This window comes from Cygnus olor, chromosome 2 (assembly GCF_009769625.2).
Source record: "Cygnus olor isolate bCygOlo1 chromosome 2, bCygOlo1.pri.v2, whole genome shotgun sequence".
Classification (NCBI taxonomy): Eukaryota; Metazoa; Chordata; class Aves; order Anseriformes; family Anatidae; genus Cygnus; species Cygnus olor.
The window spans coordinates 37393034-37415572 of NC_049170.1; the positions used below are offsets into that span (position 1 = coordinate 37393034).

At 34.8% G+C, this 22539-nt stretch overlaps 1 protein-coding gene across 5 annotated transcripts in view; it reads right to left on the bottom strand.

Moving 5' to 3' along the window:
• ANKRD28 (ankyrin repeat domain 28) overlaps window positions 1-22539 on the bottom strand; it is a 119173-nt gene that overhangs the window by 7776 nt on the left and 88858 nt on the right. For all 5 annotated transcript variants that reach the window (XM_040549628.1, XM_040549630.1, XM_040549629.1 and 2 more), the window contains 17 exons: window positions 22039-22153; window positions 21527-21609; window positions 17783-17846; window positions 16428-16496; window positions 14687-14827; window positions 8762-8873; window positions 8051-8077; window positions 7630-7704; window positions 6153-6354; window positions 4559-4646; window positions 4033-4150; window positions 3214-3433; window positions 1750-1837; window positions 1570-1653; window positions 931-1076; window positions 668-750; window positions 448-530 (listed from right to left, as the gene is read on the bottom strand). In XM_040549628.1, coding sequence (XP_040405562.1) covers window positions 448-530; window positions 668-750; window positions 931-1076; window positions 1570-1653; window positions 1750-1837; window positions 3214-3433; window positions 4033-4150; window positions 4559-4646; window positions 6153-6354; window positions 7630-7704; window positions 8051-8077; window positions 8762-8873; window positions 14687-14827; window positions 16428-16496; window positions 17783-17846; window positions 21527-21609; window positions 22039-22153 — 1798 coding nt within the window. The remainder of the gene's footprint in view (window positions 1-447; window positions 531-667; window positions 751-930; window positions 1077-1569; window positions 1654-1749; window positions 1838-3213; window positions 3434-4032; window positions 4151-4558; window positions 4647-6152; window positions 6355-7629; window positions 7705-8050; window positions 8078-8761; window positions 8874-14686; window positions 14828-16427; window positions 16497-17782; window positions 17847-21526; window positions 21610-22038; window positions 22154-22539) is intronic.

Consider the following 22539-nt stretch of genomic DNA (forward strand, 5'->3'; position numbering starts at 1 on the left):
ATTAAATATAAAGTTTTCCATCTCAGGAACAAGAGGTATGTTTTACTAACAGAAAGCATGCAGAAGAATAAAAGCATACTTCAGCTAGTTTTTTTTAAATAGCTAGCTTTGAAGAGCAAATCTTAATATGACTCTAGTAAGTTAACTCAAGTGAATTTAAATTGAAAAATTAGATAATTCGTAAAACAACAATATTGGTTTACAGGTAACAGGTAAATAAAGGTTTACAGGTTTTTACTCAGCTAAAATTTGAACTTTAAGTTTAAATGAAACACCTTTTCAAGTCAAGTCGGTTCAACTCTTTGTGTTAAGCAATTAAATCAAAATTAAACCAATTTGGAAAAAAAAAAAACCTGAAAATTATTCTACTTCATGAGCAAGTTACTGGTTTTAGCAGAAACACACCCAAAACTAATCTGAAAAAAAACACTCACTGCTGATACATACGTTTGCAAGGCTGCATTGGTGGCATTGATGAGGTTTCTATCCGTAATCTTCTCCAGTATTAACAAGGCACTAGTTTCATGACCCTTAATACAGAACAAACATTTGTCATATAACAAACACTCTTCAAAAATAGCTTTAAATGCCTTTTCAAAGTTATTATTTGCAAACAACACTTGATAACACAAAGCTCAGCGCTGATGAAAGGAGACTATGCACGTACCTTGCTGCAAGCCAAATGGAGTGCTGTGTTCTTAGAACTGTCTTGCAAAGTCAGATCAGCCTTAGCACTGCTAACCAGCACCTCTGGGGGAAATAAAGATTTGTATTAACTAAAAGCACATTCTGCAAAGTTTTAAGAGCTTACATTTGTGCAAAACGAGTGTTATTTTGACAAAATATAACCATAATAACATAACTATTAGGCAACTTTATCTGCAGTAAAACTAACAAACTTAACTGAAATGCATACAAATTTCCCTTTACCAACTGTATTTGTCTGCCCATTTTCTGCAGCCATCATTAAAGGTGTTTTCCCAGAAGCATCTACAGCATTTACTTGAGCGTTGTGACTGAGCAGAAGCTGTAGACACTCGACATGATCTGTAAAAGCTGCTGCATGAAGAGGAGTCCTGCAATAAATCAAAATATGGTCATGTTCAGCTTGGCTTTCTAACTCATACAAAGAGAAATACTAACTGTGATTGTGCAGGTACAAAAGACAGGGCAGTTGATCATTTAGTATCAGTATTGCTGGAGTTGTGACTGGTGCCTTTAGATAATCACCTTCAAGTTTCATACATATCACTTTATTATCTGTGTAGTTTATAATACAGGTATAATTTGATTCAGAAAAAAAAATACACATAAAATACTACGCACAAAGTGATGCAATTTTAAGCGTACCCAAACTTGTCTACGCAATAAAAAGCTAATTCAAGTTTACTGAATCAGAATAGGATTAAAAAAAAATCATTCTAAAATTTCTAGCACAGAATAAAAAAATCAAAGAATAAAAACAGGGGGAAGGAATAATTAAGAGCCATTAAAAATAAAATAATGACAGAATTTAGCAGTCGATGCAACCATTATGTAAATTTTTTCATTACACAGATGCATACTTACCTTCCTTTTGAATCTGTTGAATTTACAATACCAGCACCTAGAGTATCAATTAACATTTCTGCAGCACCTTCATTGTCATTTATCCTATAAAAAATTAAACAGACTGTTATTTACAGAATGATAAATCTTTTGTTAAATACTGTGATGAAATCTATAAAGAATAATTTTGCTCTTCCTTACACAGCACAATGCAACGGACTGAAAGAATTTCCCTCCACTTTCTGGAAAACTTCCTGTTCCAGGAGGAGCTCTACACAACTGTCATGACCTAAAGAAAATGTAAAGTTAGGCATTAAAAAAAAGGGAAAGTATCTATTTATGGATTAGAACATAAGCATTTACCTAAATTAGATTAAGCAATGATTTATTTGAAAGTTTTAAAGACACACAGGCTATATATTTGATAGGCATATGTTTGGAAACTAGGAAATTTTTAGAATCCAGAAAATCAAAGTGATATTTAACATCATAAACTTTGTGAAATTTAAAGGGATCTCACGCTGTCTGAAGAACACACAGAACATTCAGTTTAGTTCTTTACATCTTCACCTATCAAACACTTCTGTATATTCATCACTAAGTGTAAATGAAAGTGCCTCTACCATATGAGGATTTTTTTTTCCACTGTCTTGCTAAATCTGAAGAAAAACTAAGTCAAAAGTCATAGCAACAGCTTAAAAATAACACGTTCAACCTATCATAGTATTATTCTCAAAATTCTACAGCACACCAGTGCGCAGGTAGCTAAAAATTATAAACATTTGTTTGATCTTTGCTGCATATATGCAGTGAAGATTAGTTCACCAATCAGTATCACCTGAAGATTTGCATTTTCACAAGTTCTGTAAAAATTTCATTCTGTAAATCAAGAATATTTCAGTTCTGTTTTATTCAGACACTGTGGTCACTTTTGAAAATGGATAAAGCCATAAGAGTTAAATGTACACTTCATAATTCTATAATTGATTAATACCTTTCTTTCCAGGAAGATAAGAATAAATGAACATCAGAACAGGTTACTTCGCAATATATATATACATAAATAAAACAAAACAAAACCAAAAGCCACCTGGGTACTTCTTGTCACCACTTTGATTACAATTTAACTTTGCTTAGTTAAGTTAAAAAGATGCTTTCTATATAAGGATTTCAGAACTATTTGTATATACAACTTCCTTCTGTCACTTGTCTTCATTAATTACAGTTAATATGACTAACTGCATGACTAACTGCAGAATACAATAAAATATATACACATGTATTAGCCAACATTAAAGTTGTCCTTAAATGACCAGCGCCTCCATGAATAAAAGCTAGCAAAGTTAGTAGATTACAAATCTTTATTAATGAAATTATTTCCAAGACCTGTCGTAGGTACACTACTGTACCCAACAGCATTATTTTGTTCCGTAACTTTTCACTCAAACTTTTGGCTCCTTTTATTCATTTTGTGAGAATTCTGACATTTAACTTCATATTCCATATAAAATTTGAAGTGAAAACACTGTCAACACTTAATTCATTAAAGAGGAAGTTATAATTATGTGATGATTATGCTGTTCCGGCACTAATAAAAAAATAAAAATGATGAGTCAGTTCCCCCCAAGATGCTTCTAAACCAAAGAACATTGCTTTCATGTTTACCATTATAACAGGCCCAGTGCAGCGATGTATAGCCGTGATTGTCTGCTATTGCAGGTACTGCATCCACAGATGTAGCTGACTGCAAGAGAGCTCCCAGAACACCTATATGTCCACATGCAGCTGACAAGTGTATAGGGGTTCGCCCCCTACAGTCTCGTAATAAGGACTTAGCACCATGTTGAAGCAATGCTTCCACACATTCCTCGTGCCCAGTAACTGCCTGAGAGAGAGAGATGAAATAGCATGTTTGCAAATATTCACATAGAGAGAGAGACAAGGTGCATAACTACAGCAAGCAACTACAGGCAATGTCTCAGATTTTTTAAGTAATAATAAAATAAGCGCAGTTATTTTTATTTCTTGAAACAGCCATTCTGTTGGAAAAATGGCAATGCATTATTATATTCATGACAGGATGATTTCCTGGAATAATACTGAATAAACTACAAATCTTCAGGGCTCATTCAGTTATCTTACATGGCACAAATTTAAAAAACAAATCTATTTGGCCTACAGCATACATCATGATTTTCTGATTTTCTTCCTCCCATTAATACAACCCACACCCCATGACAAAACTGTACTTTGATACCAGTCAACAATTTATAGTAAGATTAAGAGACTCAGGAAGCCCAACAGAATTTTTAGGGTATGTGGCAAACAAGCAAAAGCTACCCTTGAAAGCAACTAAAAAGACAATCGAAAGCTAAGATTGGCATGATGAAAACAATGAGAAATTCATTAACGCTACAAAATAAATCTGTATTTGAAATTACTATGTAGAATACTGGAAAGGACAGAAAAGGAATATTCTCTTACCCCTCTGTGCAATGCAGTCCTTCCCCACTTGTCTTTGGCATCTACGTTTGCTCCTTTGTTAAGGAGTGAATAAACGCAGTCGGTGTGCCCATTGAGAACTGACAACATCAGAGGAGTCCTACACAGAGAGTGAAATGAAGTGAAATCTACATGGAAATTTAACGGACTAGGGCTCGGCTGAAATATAACAACTTCTATCCTTCTGAAGAACACTTGTAAAATTTAGACAATCAGTAAGCTTCTCTAGCACTACCTTCACTCCAAGAATGCCACTAGATTCAAGAAAATAAATTAATTTCCACTAATTCAGAATTCCTGCTTAAGTTACTAGGATAAGACTGAACAGGCTATTTTTCACTGCCAATATTGTGTATAGCAAAATATGCACTCTCATTTGTCCTAGTTCACATATCATCTCCTTTGAAAGTAACACATGAAAAATCACTAATGTAAAATACTATTTAGTTTACTGTATGTTATAAAATGCAGTGACTTGTGAAGAATAGAATATATCTTTTAAACTTACTGTCCATTTCCATCTTGAATGTCCACTGCATTCTGTGGCTCTGCATTTCCTATCAATAGTCGCAAACATTCTGAGTGACCATTTGTAGCTGTAAAACATCATTAAAATAAGTTTAACATTAATTGCCTTTGAGTATGCAGCTCAAATAGACCAGTAACTTCCTCATAGTAAAGCCCAATAACTTGAGAACACAGCGTACAGCTTTATCATTATTTTAAATTAAAAACAAAAAATATGAACACTCAAAAGTGATTTTAGAAATCATATGATTATTATTTCTAGATTATACAGTATTACAAACAATCAATTCTAACTGTCAATTCCCAACAGGTATTTGTTTTTCATATATAAATGAGGCTGCACACATTTAACCATATCTATATACTTATGCAACGTCCACAAGAAGGAATAATCAAATATAATCATTAGCACAACTTTTACCTGTGCCTTAAAACAAGCAAACACATACCTAGCCAATCATACGTGGGTTTTGTTAGCATGTGCATAGTTATGAAATGACAACTGAAATCACATTTAGAAAGAAGGGGAAGGAAACAGTGTGCAGCAGGATTAGCAAAGTAGTTAAAAAGAAAAGGAAAGAAAGGAAGAAGAAAAGAAACAAAACAAATGAGGAATCACATTTAAATGCAACTCATGAAAGACAAATGAATGCTTGTTGGAAGAGAAAGTATCTCCGGCACACAGCTGCTCTATTCAGTCCACGTAAGAGGTGACAATTCATGACTCTCCAATTGACAGAAATGGTAACAGAAGTTAGGAGGAGCTAAGTCAAATAGCTTGTGCTCAGAGCAGAACAAATGAAGCAGTTAGAATAATGATGCTTTGAACATAATGCTCTTTTTACTGCGACATTTCTGTAACATCATAACTATAATGTCAATTTAAATAAGCCTATTTTCAAAGACAGGAAAAAATGAGAATAAAGCATGAATGCCAGACTTTGAGAAAGTAAATTTATAGATGGTTTCTAGGAAAGGCAGTGAGAAAATACTGCAAAGGATTGCTGTTATTTGAAAACATGCAGCAAGGAGTGATTTAACAACATGGAAAAAACAAAGCACAGTTTTCATGTCTCTTTGCAAACTAATAGAATTCTCCAAGACTCCAGTCATTTTTAGAAGCATTTTACTGCCAAGACAGGCAACACAGTTCACGTATCTAAATTTGGGCTGTGTGAAAGATGAGGAGAGAAACAAGAACACATCATTGACACCTGTCAGTACAACTAGCCTTGCTAGTTGAATGGAAAAGGACAATGCCATGGGCTGGAAATAAATTGTTATACATCCCTTCCAATCTAAACCATTGCATGTACCTGTTTAGAGAGTAGCATGGAACAGCACTCCTCAAGTTGGAATGATTTATGGGGTGAATATGGGGTTAAGTCTACACCTTAAATTAACCATATAGGTCTGTAAGTCTTAACTTAAGTCTATACCTTAACTGTAACTTAAAAAAAGTCATCATCCATTCCTAAACACTATTTCTTAGAACATTAAAAATAAAGACTTCTAAATATGAAGATGATCCATTTCAAAAGCCCAGATTTTAGAGTTTATCAGCTAGCACATACCTGCAGCATGTATTGGGGTTCTCTTTACAACATAATCTTTCACCAAGATTGACGCTCCTTGATTAATGAGCACATCTACACATTCCACGTGTCCCTTGAAGGCAGCAAGATCCAGTGGTGTCCTTCCATTGTTATTCCTCACATCAAGGTCCAGCAGTGACTGTACCAGCACTTCCAGAGCTTGATGGTGGCCATGGTAGGCCTAAGAGAATAAAAAAACCTCTTCAGGTTTCCTGTCCTTTACATTTTCCCCCCTTCTTACCAGGATTACATAAATGAAACTGTGAAGATAGTATTTTTGTTTTAACATGTAGAAGAGATCCTGATACAGCACGTAAGTAGTTACAAAATAGTAACAACTACTTTCAAAAATAATTTCAGCAGGAAGGTGGTGTTTTTTCACTTCATGCTTTCAATCAGCAACAAAGTACTTTCAGAAAATTGTCTCTGTCTCCTATTTGTACAGCCACAGGTATTTTGAATTCTGCAGGTTTCGTTGTTTATGCTAGTTATATTATTGCAAGTGACAAGCACATGCAAACAGAACTAATTCCTGTTATTTCTTTAAATAAAATACTAAAAAAGTAAAGGTCTAAAATTCTGAAGACAAAAAATGCAATACAAATAGCTACAGTAACCATAACTGGTAAAAACAGAAGGAAATTAGCAAGTGAAACATTACGAGATCAGAATAGATATATAAGAATCATAATCAAACCAAAACATAGACAATACTCTGCCGGTATGTCAAGACAGAGTATCAAAGTTAGTAACGAAAATAAATATCTGCAGCTATGGTTTTAAAGTTTCCATAATAAACTTTCAATTTCTACTCATGGATATGTAACCTCTGTCCCCAGACAAAACTCATTTCCAGCAATAGACTCTTTAACTCCTTTCATTTACCAGTATTAGATTACTTTTCCCTTTGTCATATATATATAGCAATATATGTACTGCATGAGACTTGGGCTATTTTCAGAAAGTACACTGAGGGTTTTCCATTGCTAGAAGTCCAGTGAAAAGATTAAAGCTACATATTGAGCTGATTTGTTTTTCAGTCCACATTTCTATAGACAGTTTCACCAGTTTCCCTCTTCTCCTACTATTTTTGCAAGTTTCCTTGAAGCACTAAAGACAAACATCCTTCAAAATAAACAACAATGGTAAAAAAAAAAATTATAGGAGCTTTCTAAAAGTTTCTTTAATATAACATAAATGTTAATATAACATAAATCTTAATTATAAGATTTCAAACGAAGGCTGTTCCATGCAGCAAGTTTCAAGTGAAATGCGAAAATCATCCTGTATAGCTCATTTGGGAATATTACATATTTATTTTTCAGGTTTAATTTATTATTTGTTTTTAAATAGGCTAGTAATAAACAAAAAAACAAACGAACCAAAACCAGAATGAATCAAAACTATGCTGTTTGCAATTAGATGAGCTATCATCACTGAAGAATGAGATACTTACAGCTAAATGCAGTGGGCTTATAGGTGCTCTGTTGTCTGAATCATTCAGCATGTCAGTACCTGATGTTTCCATTAGCTTAACAGAGAAAGTTTGAGTGAGTGAAAAAAAACCCTCACCTTTAAAAACATTCAGAAATAATTGCTCTATTTCCAGCATACACATATTGAAAAATAATAAAGACCACTATAAAGAGTAATATAGGACTGCAGTTTCTTTAGGAACTCTATATCCGTTTTGATCTTTTAAAGAGTTCAAATGGCAACTACTGCAACTAAATCTAAATTGCAATTGAAATTATGTAATACATCTAGACATTGAAGAAATGGTTGAATAAGTCTAAAAATAAGCAGCAGTATTTTTAAAATGACATGCTCCCTTTTTCTGTATTGTATTTTAACAGTGAGAAATCATACACACTTACAACATCTAGAGGCGTTTCGCTCGCAATCTGCAATTAAAAACATTTAGAAGTCATATTTTAATACACTTGAACAGGAAAGTACAATCTGTATTAAAATATTAAGCTGTACAACACAGAAAATATAAAATCATTTCATATCAAATAACACACATTATGTTATTTGATCCCATACAAAAGCAAAGGAATCCATCAAAAACTACCCTGAGGCCTTATTATTATCTAAAATTCTACTGTATGGCCATTAATTACTGTAAGAACTCAGCATTATGTGAACTATTTTATAAGACACCCTTACTTTACAGCTTTTCCCTACGTTTTAATTTACTCCTTCAGATGACATTTGTGAAATTTCTTAACATTACTCAGTGCGATTCCTGTGGTTATTCTACTTCAGCCATCAAGAAAAAAATTAGCAGTGTATCCTAAATTAAAAAAAAAAAGAAAGCAAAACTAATATCCCATATCCTCAACCACTGTTACCTCTTCATCTCGGAATTTATTATCTTTTTAAGCTGGTATCTACCATCTTAGCTCCTCACCTTGCCTCTATTTTAAGAGTAACACGTGCTTAAATATTTATTATCACAGGGGATGAAAAACACTATCAACCTAAGCTAACACGTGAAGAATGAAGAAGGAGGAATGCCCTGGCCTTTGCATCATGCTCTGTAAGAACAGCTGTTACAGCTTTCATCTGTAATGTTTTCTTACCAATTCAAGACATAAGCGATGACCATAAGCAGCAGAATAGTGAACTGCATTGTATCCTTGTTTGTCTCGGATCCCTGGATTGGCATCATTTCTTAGCAAGTATTCCAGGCACCTATTTAAATTGAAATATGCAACCATATATCTAAATGTTGAATTTCAAGTTTACAGTAAGTGATAAATCGTTCCAATTAAATTGGAAAATAGAATACAGCAAACAAGAACACTGATTTAATATACAATATCGACTAAAGAACACCTGAGTACATCAAGTGTTAAGGTCAATCACAACGCTTCCAAAATCTGAAAGAATCCTTCTCTGTGTGCATCCTGAATCCTCTAAATCAGCTGACCTGGCTAAAACTAATATTCCATGGCTATTTTCCTCCTAGCTAATAAGATTGCAGAGACCTTTGTTAATATAAATGATTACTATTTCTGTATTTTCCACACTGTATCAGTATGTTTTTCTGTACTTAACACAGAAGGAAGAGAAAAAACAGACGAGTTCTTCAGGATACACAGTCCAATAGAATCACAGACTCTATTCCAATACCAGACATTAATTTATTGATTTATATATATATATACTTATATACAGTAAACACAATTAGTTGTTGACATACTCATATCCTAACCATTCCTTACTCTTGTTACATGATGTTGTAAGGCAGAACATGATCACCAATTTCAACTACAGACACTCAAGCCAGGAGGATGAAAAACAGGGTATTAATGTCAGCTCCCTCTCTTAAAGAACGATTACTATTTTTCTGTTTTTAAGAGAGACTCCACACATGCACACCAAATGATTCCAAGCAATAACCCCACTCATTCATAATTTTATGTTGTCTACACTTTAACCAACATTTTGCAGAGCTTAAAAACAATGAGAATGAGAACTCTAAAGCAACAAAATGAGGAAGGAAGTTGGCTTAAACCAAACTACTGTGCACATCCAATCTCAGCTTCAAGAGCTTCAGGATAAGATAGAGACCAGTGAGAAAAAAACAGTCGTAGAGTAGCGTCAGGTTATTTGGGAACTTGCTCATGAGAGGATAACAAGGGCTTCCAAACATCCATGTGGTGGTGTGTGCAACTAAGCAAGATCAAGATTCTACAAAGCCTCTGAAAATTCAGCATTAACAGAGTAGGAAAGAAAGACAGATTACAGACTTCTTATTGACAGATGAAGATGATTCTCATACTAAATTTGTCCGTTTGCTCAAACATTTAGGATTGCAAAAGTCTCCCCATGTCCTACCTTAATCAGGACCTTCAGGATCTGGGAAGAGGCACATACTTCTTAACTATATAACAGAACCAAGAACAAGACAAATTCATGACCCTGCCTAATGCGAGAACAGACTGTCTGGTTCTTCACAAGAAGCAGCTGGACTTCAGATCACTGGACTTGATCTCCCACTTAGCGTTCAGCAAAGCTGAATTGATTAAAGCCATCTGCTGGTATTCTGAATGACTGGATCATTTGCTTCCAGCAGCGAAAGAGAGAATATACGACATGCCATTTATCAACGTTGTACACTGTGGTTAGAGTTTCTGTTGAGACCTGGGCATGGTATTTTCAAAGAGAATACCAGAAAGCTCTGCACGTATTCTACACAGCTCTGAGCTCCAGAATGCTGGTAAGAAATGTCTGGCCCTTTTGCCCTGAGATATCCATGATTTCCACAAGTGATCTCTGCCTGAAGGATTACCTGTTACAACACAGCAGAAAGAAGAATGAAATGGGTAGATCATCTCGCCACTGAAAGGACCAGCTAACCATTCAGAAGAGGACCACCAAGCAGCATAGGTACCATGTGTCCAGAGTGGAGAGAGATTTGTTGTGAAGTAGTCTACCATGAAGCTATATGCTGCTCTGTGACTAAAATAGAAGAAAGACATCACTGAGGTGGCAGTCGTACATTTAAGTGCTACGATCTCTCTTACGACTTGGAACATATCTTGCAATAGAATGGCTTCCAGAGACTGAATCAGAACTGAACAAAATCTGTGAAGTGAAAGTCTGAAGAGACCCAACCTCTGTACAGCCCCTTCATCAGCCAGAAGTCCAGACAGGGAGAGTGACATTCCAGTCTTTCTAAAATAGTTTGTTAGAACATTTGGGTTAGGACTGTTGGTGCTGTGGTGAATCTGGTCAGGAGAACCTTGCCTTGATAATAGTTGAGGAACATCGTTAAGTGAAGCTACTTTGTACACAACACATACTTTGTATGATAGTTGTAAAGATGGATTCTGTAGGTCAAGAAGCATGAATACATGCCCTTGGAATGCAGAGATGTTTATAGCTAGTCACTATGCTGGATTTGAACTTGCTGGTGAAACCATTTGGTTTTCTGAAGTGTACAACAGGCCGTCATCCTTTCTCCTTTTTTGGCGTATTGAAATACTTCTTTATCAGTTCAATAAAATGGATATGAATCCTAAAAAAAAAATTCTCTTATGAAATCCAGCTTGGAATCTTTCTTCATTAGCGCAGTTTATCTACAGGTTTCACAGATTATCATTACCAGTAGTTACAAAGGGGTCAGTTGGATACACTGACAATATGAGATTTTTAGTTCCCATTTATCTCAAAGGCAACTGAGAGAAAGAAAAAAGGAATTTCAACATTTGTAGTTGTATGATATTCTGTGCTGTGCTGTTGTGAAAAACTTGCAGTAGAATATAGCAGTTTTAGATTTGAGAGGCAGGAATCCTAATATGACCTCTGATCTATTCTTGAAAGAGGAAACTTGATCATTCAATCCTTGGAGAAATACAGGCAGAAATTCTACCAGAGGAGTTGTCTCCTGAGGGATGACCCTGATATATCAGAAATCTTTCTAAAGGAGCTTTCAAGGAAGGGCCTGGAGTCAACAAAGGAACAGTGCAAGCACAAGATCACCATCAGAATGAGACCCAGTAGTGGCTGTGATGACACGGAAATTCATTTCAATGTAAGACAACTGTAATGGGCCCAGGGCCCAATAACCTCACATGCAACAACAGCAGTTTGTTGAAGTGGAGACCTGACATTTGCTTTTTCATCCTATTTGCTGACGGTCTTCTACTGTCACCATGGAAAAGGAGGGGAGTATTCTCACTACACTAGACAGTGACAACCATTTCTTCCAAAAGAAATGCTGTCTGTGAATCTAAAAAGTCCTCACTGAAGGCACATGGCTGGAAAATCACCCTTCTTTTGTGAAAGCTGAAATCTTCAGTGGAGATCAAGTCAAAGGCTAAAAGCAAAAAAATCCAGGTGGGTAAAAATGGAAGGGGTAAAAAGGTGAAAAAAAAAAGCTAACTATCAACAAAAGAAATATCTAATTACAAAGTACTCTGTCTCTCTACAAAGTTGAGAAGAGGATGAGTGAAGCCAAGGCGCGCTCTCACTTTTATCATTGTGCCCAGCATACACGAGGAAAGTACTTAAGCAGGTAGAGAAAATGATATAGATTCTCCAGTTTTAAAAAATAACTCGTTACACAAGATGTAAGTAACTTTACTATAAGTTCAACATATCTTAACACAAAGCTATGCTTTACTGGAAGCTATGCTTTTAACCACCTAACTTGTTTTTCATTTGCCCAGCAAACAAATGCTTGAATTTAATTAATGACAAGGTTTTGTTTTGTTTTTTAGTTTAAATTCAAACTGGATTACATTTCTGAAAAACCAAAGGCCAAGTCAATTTGGTCCATCACATCAGAATTACCATCCTTACATTTCATTTGGCCAATCTAACTTTGTTCATTTTAATTAGTGATTTTATATTAACATTTGCGGCTCAAAAATATATAGAACATCACTGACTTTACCTATCTAGATTTCAATATTTGTGTACTTTCTACATTTGTGTTCACACAGAACTTAATCCACTGTATTCTCTACAGAAAGCAGTCTTCTGAAAGTTCTCCAGTAGCATTCTTTACAATGCAAAACAGATGAGTATTTTTTACTCTCTTCTCATCCAGCAAGGAGATTAATTTTGTATCTTTTGAATACTTAACTGTCCTCAAAAGGCCTCTGAAAAAGGAGATCAATCAAAATTTCTGACAGCCCAAATAAGTTGAATTTATTTCCCATTTATTTAGCAGTGTATTCTCTATTAAATAATTCTAATATAGAAAGATGACATTTTTTCTCCCCTAACATGCTGCTTAGTTTCTTTGAGTCTCTGATCATCTTTCCCTCTCTAATATTGTCAAAATAAGGCGTACTAGTGTATTTTCCAGATTTGAAGCATTTGTTAAAGGATACCAAATAAATATTTGCAAATGGGCACAAACAGGAAAATAATTTTCAACAAAAAACATCATTGTTCCTAAAATCAGCCTTTAAAGATATCTGAACAAAGACTATAAAAACGCACACAAATATCCTTGGAATTTCTATATAGATAATTTCCTGATATTTTTTCCCAGGCTTTATACTCCAACTCAGTAATCATTTTTAGCTTCTTTCCTGTTTTGAATATGAGCTGAGTAGTCCTGGTTTTCCAGCTGTTACTAATCATCTTGCTGCATCAACATAAAAAGCTTCTCCTCAGGCCATTCTGCTTTGCAGTCTGTCTTGCAGAGAGCCAGTTGTTCATCAGAACAGTAATATTATGAGGCTGCTAGTGACAATTCTTTGAGTTATCTTCTAAAGATCTGCTATATTGCCATCATCATTCATGCTTGTCCCTTTTATGAGGCAGATGGCAAAATGATGCCATCTGAAAAACCATTATAGTCTGGAAGTTTTCTCAGCAACTGTGAAGCTAAAATTAATCCTAGCTCAAATTGTAAAAGGGTAGTTAAAGTGGTACTGTTTCAACAAATTCCAGTAGGAATTGAACATATTTGTAAAAAATGTCAATCAATTTTGTTTTTAAATTTGTCTCTACATTTACTTTAAACATTAGTTAAATGGAAATATCCTTTATTTATCCTTCAGAACTCCATGTGCAAGCTACGTACCACCTCATTCCAATGGCTACCTCACCTTTTAAAAAGTGCTGTATTAAAACACGATGATATAGCACTAAAAAGCACTCTTCTCCACTGAAGGTGTCACTGTACCCATTTGAAATGTGATGCTGCACACCAGCCTGTTCTGACCCCCATGTGAGCGTGTACACATGCAGGAGGTACCTTTCTAAAGTCTGCTCGACACATACGATGTCTGCAGTTTACCTAACCTCATCAATTTTGTGCTATCTGCATAAGCTTTGAACGTATGCACTGAAACAATTAAAAACTATGTTAAATACAACCATTAGTTACAAAAGTAACACACACAAAAGGCATTTATGGATTTTTGAAGATTTCTGGATGCATTTGATAAATAAAAGCATAATTATTTCACAAAAATTTACACCAACAAGAGAGTTGTAATGCCAAACATGAATAGTTTAATTAAATCCCAACGGATAAAACAGTCTTATATTTAAATAAGTCTAGTCCATCTCTATCTAGGCCTACCGTAACTCACACACTAGTTTTACAGCATGTTTCTGACTGACTACACAGACTTTAGGGCAACATTAAGAACCCTCCTCAAAACAAACCATCATTTGTCAAAATTTGATCTTAAATTAACACTATCCTATTGCTTATGACCATCAGAAAGTTGCATGATAACCTCGCGGATGATTTTTACTCAACCACTACACAGCAGGTGGGATTAAAAACTCTGTTCACAATTAGGGCACCTGCATTACAGGATATAACCAAAAAATGACAATACATTTTACTATTTACAATGTACTTCATTTTTTCTCAAAAATATTTTACACACAATTAAGAAGCCACTGCCAATTTTAATCTTTAAAAGTATAAAACGTGCATTCAGCAAAACCAAAGGCAAAATGTACTCAAAATTCACAGCCCAAACATTTCTAAGGACACCATCTGTAGTACAAAGCATTGCACTTACTTTCCATCTGTGTCTGATGCAGCTGCATAGTGCAGAGGTGTACAACCCCTCTCATCAAGGTCATTCACACTAGCTCCAGATCCCACAAGGGCAAACAGGCACTGGTAATTACAATTGGCAGCAGCATAATGGAGTGGAGTTCTTTAGTACACATTTAAATAAAAAGTACAATGGTAAATAACAACAAAATAATACTAGAGAGACAGAAAATGCAAAATAAAATGAAACTTAAATACTCCTTTCCCTTTTTAGCAAGTATTTGTGGTGAAGAATGCATAAATATTATAAATTATTTTCTAAGGCCATTTAATAATGCAGAACACTATCTAGGTGATGTATCTGTCAGCCAATACATATACATAACTCTGTCTTAAGAGAAGCTTTACATGAATTTTCTTGTGTAAACATATAAAGGAAAATAGTTTACATTAGACATTGGTTTTAGGTATATTGGTAATTTCAAGCAACATGAAAAAATATGGACAAATCCAAGAACTGCACAGCAACTAAACAAGGTCAAAATACAACAGTTAGTGAGTAGATGTGTTCTGCAAAAAAAAGATCAGAATTTTGTCTAATACAGACATGCATTATTTTTTAAACTACAATAACATACCAGATGCGTTGTTAAAGAAAACTTTTTAAAATATACATTGTTTTCTTGTTAACGAAACCATGAAAGATTAATATTGCTGAATACTCTCAGAGGAAATTTATAAATTAAACTTCAGTTCTCAAAATAAACAAGTTTACACATAATTTCAAAAGTACCACAATGGTGCAGAACTCAATTTTCTATTTTTAAAGATGGATTGCTACTATAAATGACTCAGTTTTGAGGAAACAGACACTTTGAAGTGTTCTACCTCTCCCTTAAAATTACTTTTATTTTTTTTCTCAATTTTTAACTATTTTAATCTTTTTCCTCCCCCAAAATAATTGTTTTGCATAACACGTAAGTTAAAACTAACTATCAACAAAACTTTCAATGAGAGAAGCTGCAACGGACAGTTGATCCTTTCTCAGGAAAGAATGGAAGAATTTAAAGCAAAATACAGCTTTACAGCCATAACGTTCCCTTCATGCCCTACTCCTGCCATTCACAGGAGTGAATTATATTTTCCAGGATGTGATGTGAGATTTTGCACAAATACTGATGGTGCCATCTGAACTTAAAAAATACTATACTAAAAATAGAAATTAATGTCATTCCAAAAGAGTTCTGAGCACAAACAAGGAAAGGAACAGAAATTGATTCACATTATGAAAGGGAAAATGTGAAGCAATTATGATAAAATGTATTTTTTCCACTAAAAAAAAATACAAACAAACAAAAAACCCCCACACAACTCAGAAACAGCAAGAGATATATAGATTTGACTAATTCATTATTTGGAAAACATCACTAATATCCTTGGATGTGAGAAACATAAACTCATTAGAGCCATGCTGTAAGCAGAAAAGGCTCATAGAAATTGCAGTTGAGTATGTAACACAGCCTTTAAAAACAAGACTAAGCACCTACTTAAAAAACAAAACAAAACAAAACCAACAACAACAAAAAAAGACAATAAAGAAGATACAACCACAACGTTTGGTAACACATGCTGAAGCACAGTTTGTAGCAGACTTCATTTCTTAAAAACAGAAACTGGAATGCACAGACTTGCCCACATAATGACATGCTACTTTTGTACTACTTTAGCAACCCTTTACAATATACAAATCTAGAATCTCTTACCTCCCAAATCTGTCCTTTTTGTTGAAGTCTGCACCAGTATTTAGGAGAAGATTTAGGCACTCCAAATTCCTGTTAAATTAATGCAACATTGTTTGTCATTGCAGATTATGGGTCCTTAATATTGGCCTTTACAAATATCAGAACTGCTAAAAATGCACCTTATATGGTATTTTTCTTACAACTGAACTATATTAACATTTATTTTATATGACTTCTTATATGTAATAACACATTTCACAACTGCAGAACCAAACAGGAAAGAACACTAATTATTTCAAGTCCACATATAGAAACTGTATTGATATCAAATGGCATGCATAAAGTGCATGAACATTAACCTAAATTAACAGAAGTCTCAATTCTTTAAAAAAATTAAATAAAAAAACACCTGCACAGCACATCATTTTTTCTACCAGGATTGCAGCACAGAAACAAGTTTTTAAAGTATATATTTTAAGGCCAGATATAAGTTGCTATGTAAATATTTTAAGTGCAATTAATTTTGAATACAATATGATCATCATAACGTATGTACAATGCTGCTTGCTTAATAACTTTTCTAAGTTGGAAATGAATGAGGGAATGAGTCACAAATCATGTGTTTTTATATGAAAAGATAGCACTTTAACCTTAATCATTTGTAACAAGAATGTACCTATCAAATATCTCTTGACTTAGAATGATTACTTATCAGTATTACTTAAATAACATTGAAACAGAAAAATGAAAATATCATTATTATGGAGTTCTTGTGTCCCACAAAGTGTATCATGAGATTTATTACCCAATTCTTCCAGGCAATTTTGAGTAGCTGCTATAGATAACCTACAATACAATAACAATAATCAATATAGATCACAACTCAAGTGATGAACAAGTTGTTCTGACCACTTCATCCACCTAAACTCTGGAATTTAATTATGGTTTATAATTTAGCTTGATTGAGCTTTTGTTTATGGATATGGTAAACATTTATTTACCAAAGTTGCTGATCTCTACCTCATGTCCTACAGTGATACAGCAGGGCACGACATCTTTGAAACTATATCATCACCCATGGGAAATTAAAACAAAATTCAGTTCATCCCCAAGCATAAACCTAAGGTAAAGCTGATGATACCTGGACACTGTACTCCAGTAATTACTTATAGAGCTGAATATTTAATTTATTTATTTTTATTGCTTGCAGATAGAATCCATCTTGAAATTATTTTCATGTTTACATAATTCCAAGGGGAGAGCGTAGGAGAAACACAGAGAGGAAAAAATAATAATAATAAAAAAAAAGAACACGATCAATCAGCAATTGAAAAAAAAGGACACCAAAAATAAAAGCATGAATGCTTTTTACATACCCTCCAGCTGCAGCTGCGTGAAGACAAGTTCTGCCAAAGTCATCTGGTGTGTCTATGTCAAAACCTACCAATCAAATATTTGTAAAACCCATTATGTACTAGAAGCTTTCACAAAACTGTTTTCATCTACCCTTAAGAGAAATGCTTGCAAAGCAAACCTAACAGCTATTTGCATAAAGCAGTGAAGCACATAAACATAATTGATTTGAAACAAATCCTTGCTATTTGTAGTATTTTTCAAAATATGTTCATTTTTAACTGACAAGGCTAAGGGAAAACACAATTAGCAGTGTTGAGGCAAGAAGCTATATTCTTTCTTATCTTACTTACCTCCTAATATTTCTGTATAATTTAGTACTGGACATAAAATCCATGAAGATAATAGGAAAATCTAAGAATAAGGTAGAACTTCTAAGTGTTCTGCAGAGAATTTTTAAAAATTATTTTTTACGTAAAGAGGGGGATGTCAGCATTACTAAATCCAGAAGTTACTTAAATTTCATCCTTCATTTTAGCTCTTTAGTCCCAGCGGAAGAACTACACTAAGCTGGAGTGAAGGCTGTAAACAGCAATTAGAGGAGCACTGTAAAGAATGTTGTCATTCTCTCCCCAAAATATTTGGGCTATGAAAATTTGAGATCACAAATATTTAAAGCCAAGTATTTGAGAGTATGCAGATCCATAGTTAAAGTTACTGTACGAGCCTTAACTTTGCTCTGACATTCCTGCTAGAAAGACTGTCCTTAATGCATTATTGAATAAGTAACTAAAAACTAATTAATAGTCTGATTGGTTAACCTTACTTTTGTGGTAAGATGGATATCTGAATAAAAAGCTGTGTTTGTAGTAGGAAAGGTAAAGTCTATGCAATCAAATAAACTGTGCGCCTCAGCCAAATTACAATATGTTCAGGACAATCCCTTCTGCCCTCTTCCAAAGGAGGATTCTATCATTTGACAGCAATTAGCACACACATGTGTTTCTACCCACAAACTCATTGCTCCCTAATTAATTCTAAGCCTGTTGTGCTACGAACAAGAAATTTATAAAGGCAGTACCTGAATTAGAAGTCACAGAGTAGCATGATAAGCATTTTAAAAACAAGGGCACAAATCCTCTCCTCTGGGCAATTTTAACTACAGAAAACACACAAAACTGACTCCTATTACAACTTACCCCATAAAACTTGGCACGAGATCCATGCAGACAAAAGTAATAATAAATTAGAGCAACTATAACTTTTCATCTTAATGAGAACTTGTACTGAACTTATACTCCTTGAGAATTGTTTCAAGTAAATAAAACTTCCTTGACACAATTCCATGCCCTCACCTTCAACTTATTTTGGAGCAAGAAAGCATTTGAACAATTCTTCAGGTTTGGCAAGTAAGTAAACAGAGGAAAGGAAAGAATGGTGTATAACAAACGTAACAATGCAATAAAAAAGGTATGTAGCTTTTAAATTTCACTGTTTCCAAACACGAGAGAGCAAACACCAGAAATATCTTAAAACTGTCAGGTTGTCACGCACTGGAACAGGTTTCCCAGGGAAGTAGTCACAGCACCAAGTCTGTTGGAGTTTAAGAAGTATTTGGACCGTGCACTTCGTCATATGGTCTGAATTTTTGGGTAGACCTGTGTGGTGCCAGGAGTTGGACTCGATGATCCTTATGGGTCCCTTCCAACTCGGGATATTCTATGATTCTAACTAATTCACTGAACACAGATGACATCCACAGGTGTCACAGCAGCTAAAACTTTAGTTCAAAAATATCATACACCATATAAATAACCAAAGCATCAAGACCCACTAGCACAAAAGGTTTACTTGAAGAGTTTAAAAAAAATGTTATGCTTAAGGCATAAGCAAAATTTTGGAGGTTAGAAAGAAACTTCTCAAAAGAGGATTATGCTGTGTTTATCCTGCAGCGCTCTCCTTTGTGATTTTATTTCAACTCTTTGTCCTGGTTTCAGGTAGGACAGAGTTAATTTTCCTCCTAGTAGCTGGCAGGGTGCTATGTTTTGGATTAGAATGAGAAGAGCGCTGATAACATGCTGATGTTTTAATTGTTGTAGAGCAGTGCTTACACCAAGCCAAGGACTTTTCAGCCTCTCTCTGTCGTGCTAGCGAGCAGGCTAGGGATGCAGCAGGAGCTGGGAGGGGACAGACCCAGGACAGCTGACCCAAACTGGCCAAAGGGGTATTCCATACCATCTGACGTCATGCTGAACAATATATAGGGGTGGCTAGCCGGGGTGGGGGGGCCGGCTGCTCGGGGATAGGCTGGGCATCGGTCAACGGGTGGTGAGCAATTGCATTGTGCATCACTTATTTCGTACACATTATTACTATTAATACTATTATAATTATTATTATTGTTGTTATTCTTTTCCCTGTCTTAATAAACTGTCTTTATCTCAACTCACAGACTTCACTTTCCCATTTCTCTCCCCCGTCCCGGAGAGGGAGGGGGGAGGGTGAGCGAACGGCTGTGTGGTGTTTGGCTGCCAGCCGGGCTAAACCACAACACTCTTGAAACAAAATGCAACAAGCCTGCAGGCTGAAACATAGGCAAAGTAGTAGAGCTAAAATTATCTAAGATACCCTAACTGCAATTCTACACCTAATCATATATCGTGACATGAAAATTACTATTTAAATCAGTTTTCAAAGCTGCATTTTTTTCGTTTGAGGGAAGTACAATATTTTCCTAAGAGTCTTCTTTTTATGTAGCAGAACTTCACCAGAACTCCAATGTTGGTACTTCTACATGGGAATGCTTTTTCTTCCCTTTTTTTTTTTTTTAAAGAATTGTTCAACAGCCATGAACAGTGAACAGCATAGGACGTGTTGTTCAAGAGTACTACTATTGAAGGCTGTATGTCCACAAAACATAGTTTTTACATGTGCCATTACCTTCTCCTCCCATTTGAGTAAACAGAAGTACATGGCAAGCAAGTTAAGATAGTTTACCTACTTGAATCAAAAAGTAATCCTTAATACCTTTGCACATCCCTAGGATGCTTGTTTAGTACCACTAACTACTTAAATGTTTCTCAGTACCGCAACAAAGCACCTTTTTTTTCCCCCAAGGTCAAATGAATATTAATGACTTTAAAAGTCAGAGGTTCTTACTTCACATAAACAAGACCCTTCCTCAGAAAACCAAAAAGGGTACACAGTCCACAGACACCAATCCCCACACCAAGAGCATGTACTAAAATGTTAGCAGCATCCAGTCTTTTCAGTTTGACTTTTATAAATGGTAAAGCAACTGATATTTTGCTCCAGGCTAGATTTTCGTCTAAGTTTGCTCAGTTCATGTAAAAGTCACAGAAGTCACTTGCAAGTTTTCTTCATGGATTTCTTCGCCATACTGAATCTGCAGTAGGGGAAATGAAGGATGCTGGATGAAGTCATTAGAACATTAGCTTTTGTCCTTGAAGGTCTGTTATGGCCTGGGCCAGCATTCCACCTCTTTGGCCAACTTGAAACATTTTAGAAGTTATAGAGACATTCTTTCAATTTGGATGATTTTGGGGGGGGGGGGTAAAGAAATTACTTCTGTAAAAGTTTGCATTCACTTTTTCTATGTACTGTCCATTAAAAAGCAAACAAACAAGCACTGTCCCTAGCACTCTAAAGAATCCTATGTATTACTAAATTAAGATTTAATTAAAAGCTGTTCTGTGGAATAAAAAATGAAGTACGAAGCAGCCATAAGATTTTAAAGAGTATCCTACCTGATGAGAGGAGCTTTCTGCAGCAGTCTGAAAATCCACTTAATGCTGCCAAATGGAGAGGAAACATCCCATGTATACCCCGCCTAAGATACACCATAATCAGGTATCACAGTTTCATTACAATTGAAATAAAACAAACACGGCTGTGCCAAAGTATTTATGCATGGTTTGTTCACCAAACAATCTAATTAGAACACTGAGCCAACAGAAAACCTCACATATTATACAATTTCTTACAAACTAGGCAGGATGCACTAATTCAGTGCAATAGTTTATTAAAATTTTCAGTTATTTCATATACATTGCTTTACAGAGAAAAACTGATTCTCTTTCTTTTTGCATCAATTGTGATGTACTGTGTAGCTACTTAAAAGAACAGTACAGGATAATTCACAAAGTATTTCCTATTTCAAGTTAAATACAATATAAAAAAATCATACTAGTCTTGTTAGTCTAATAAACACATTTCTAAATTCTCTCAGCTTGCATTCATGTCGGTAAATGTTACCTACTTTGCAGTGTCAGCACCACTCGTAATCAGAGTGTTGATTAATAGCTCATGGCCATATCTAGCTGCTATGTGCAAAGGAGTATTTCCATTCTTATCTTCACAGTCTATTTCAGCTCCTGTAATAAAAAAGTAATTATTACCTAGGAATACACATAGACATACAGATACTTCTGTTAGAAAAAACAGTACTGATTAATAATTGTCCATGAACGACTGTTCTGGATTTTAATTTTGTAATGCTTTCGGTGCTATTTACTATTAACAATAAGCAAAATGTATTTTCTTATCTACCAATACCGGACAAACCTTCTGCAACTTGGCTATGGAAGACAAATTAATATTTTTCCCTGCATTCTGAAAAAATAAACAACTCTTTCAAACTTTATAGGCAGAGATACCAGACTCCACCATTAACTAAACTACTACTGGACACTGGATATAAATAAAAACCAACAAACTTTCAGCACATTGCTATCAATAGAGAAAAGGAAAATGCTTGTAA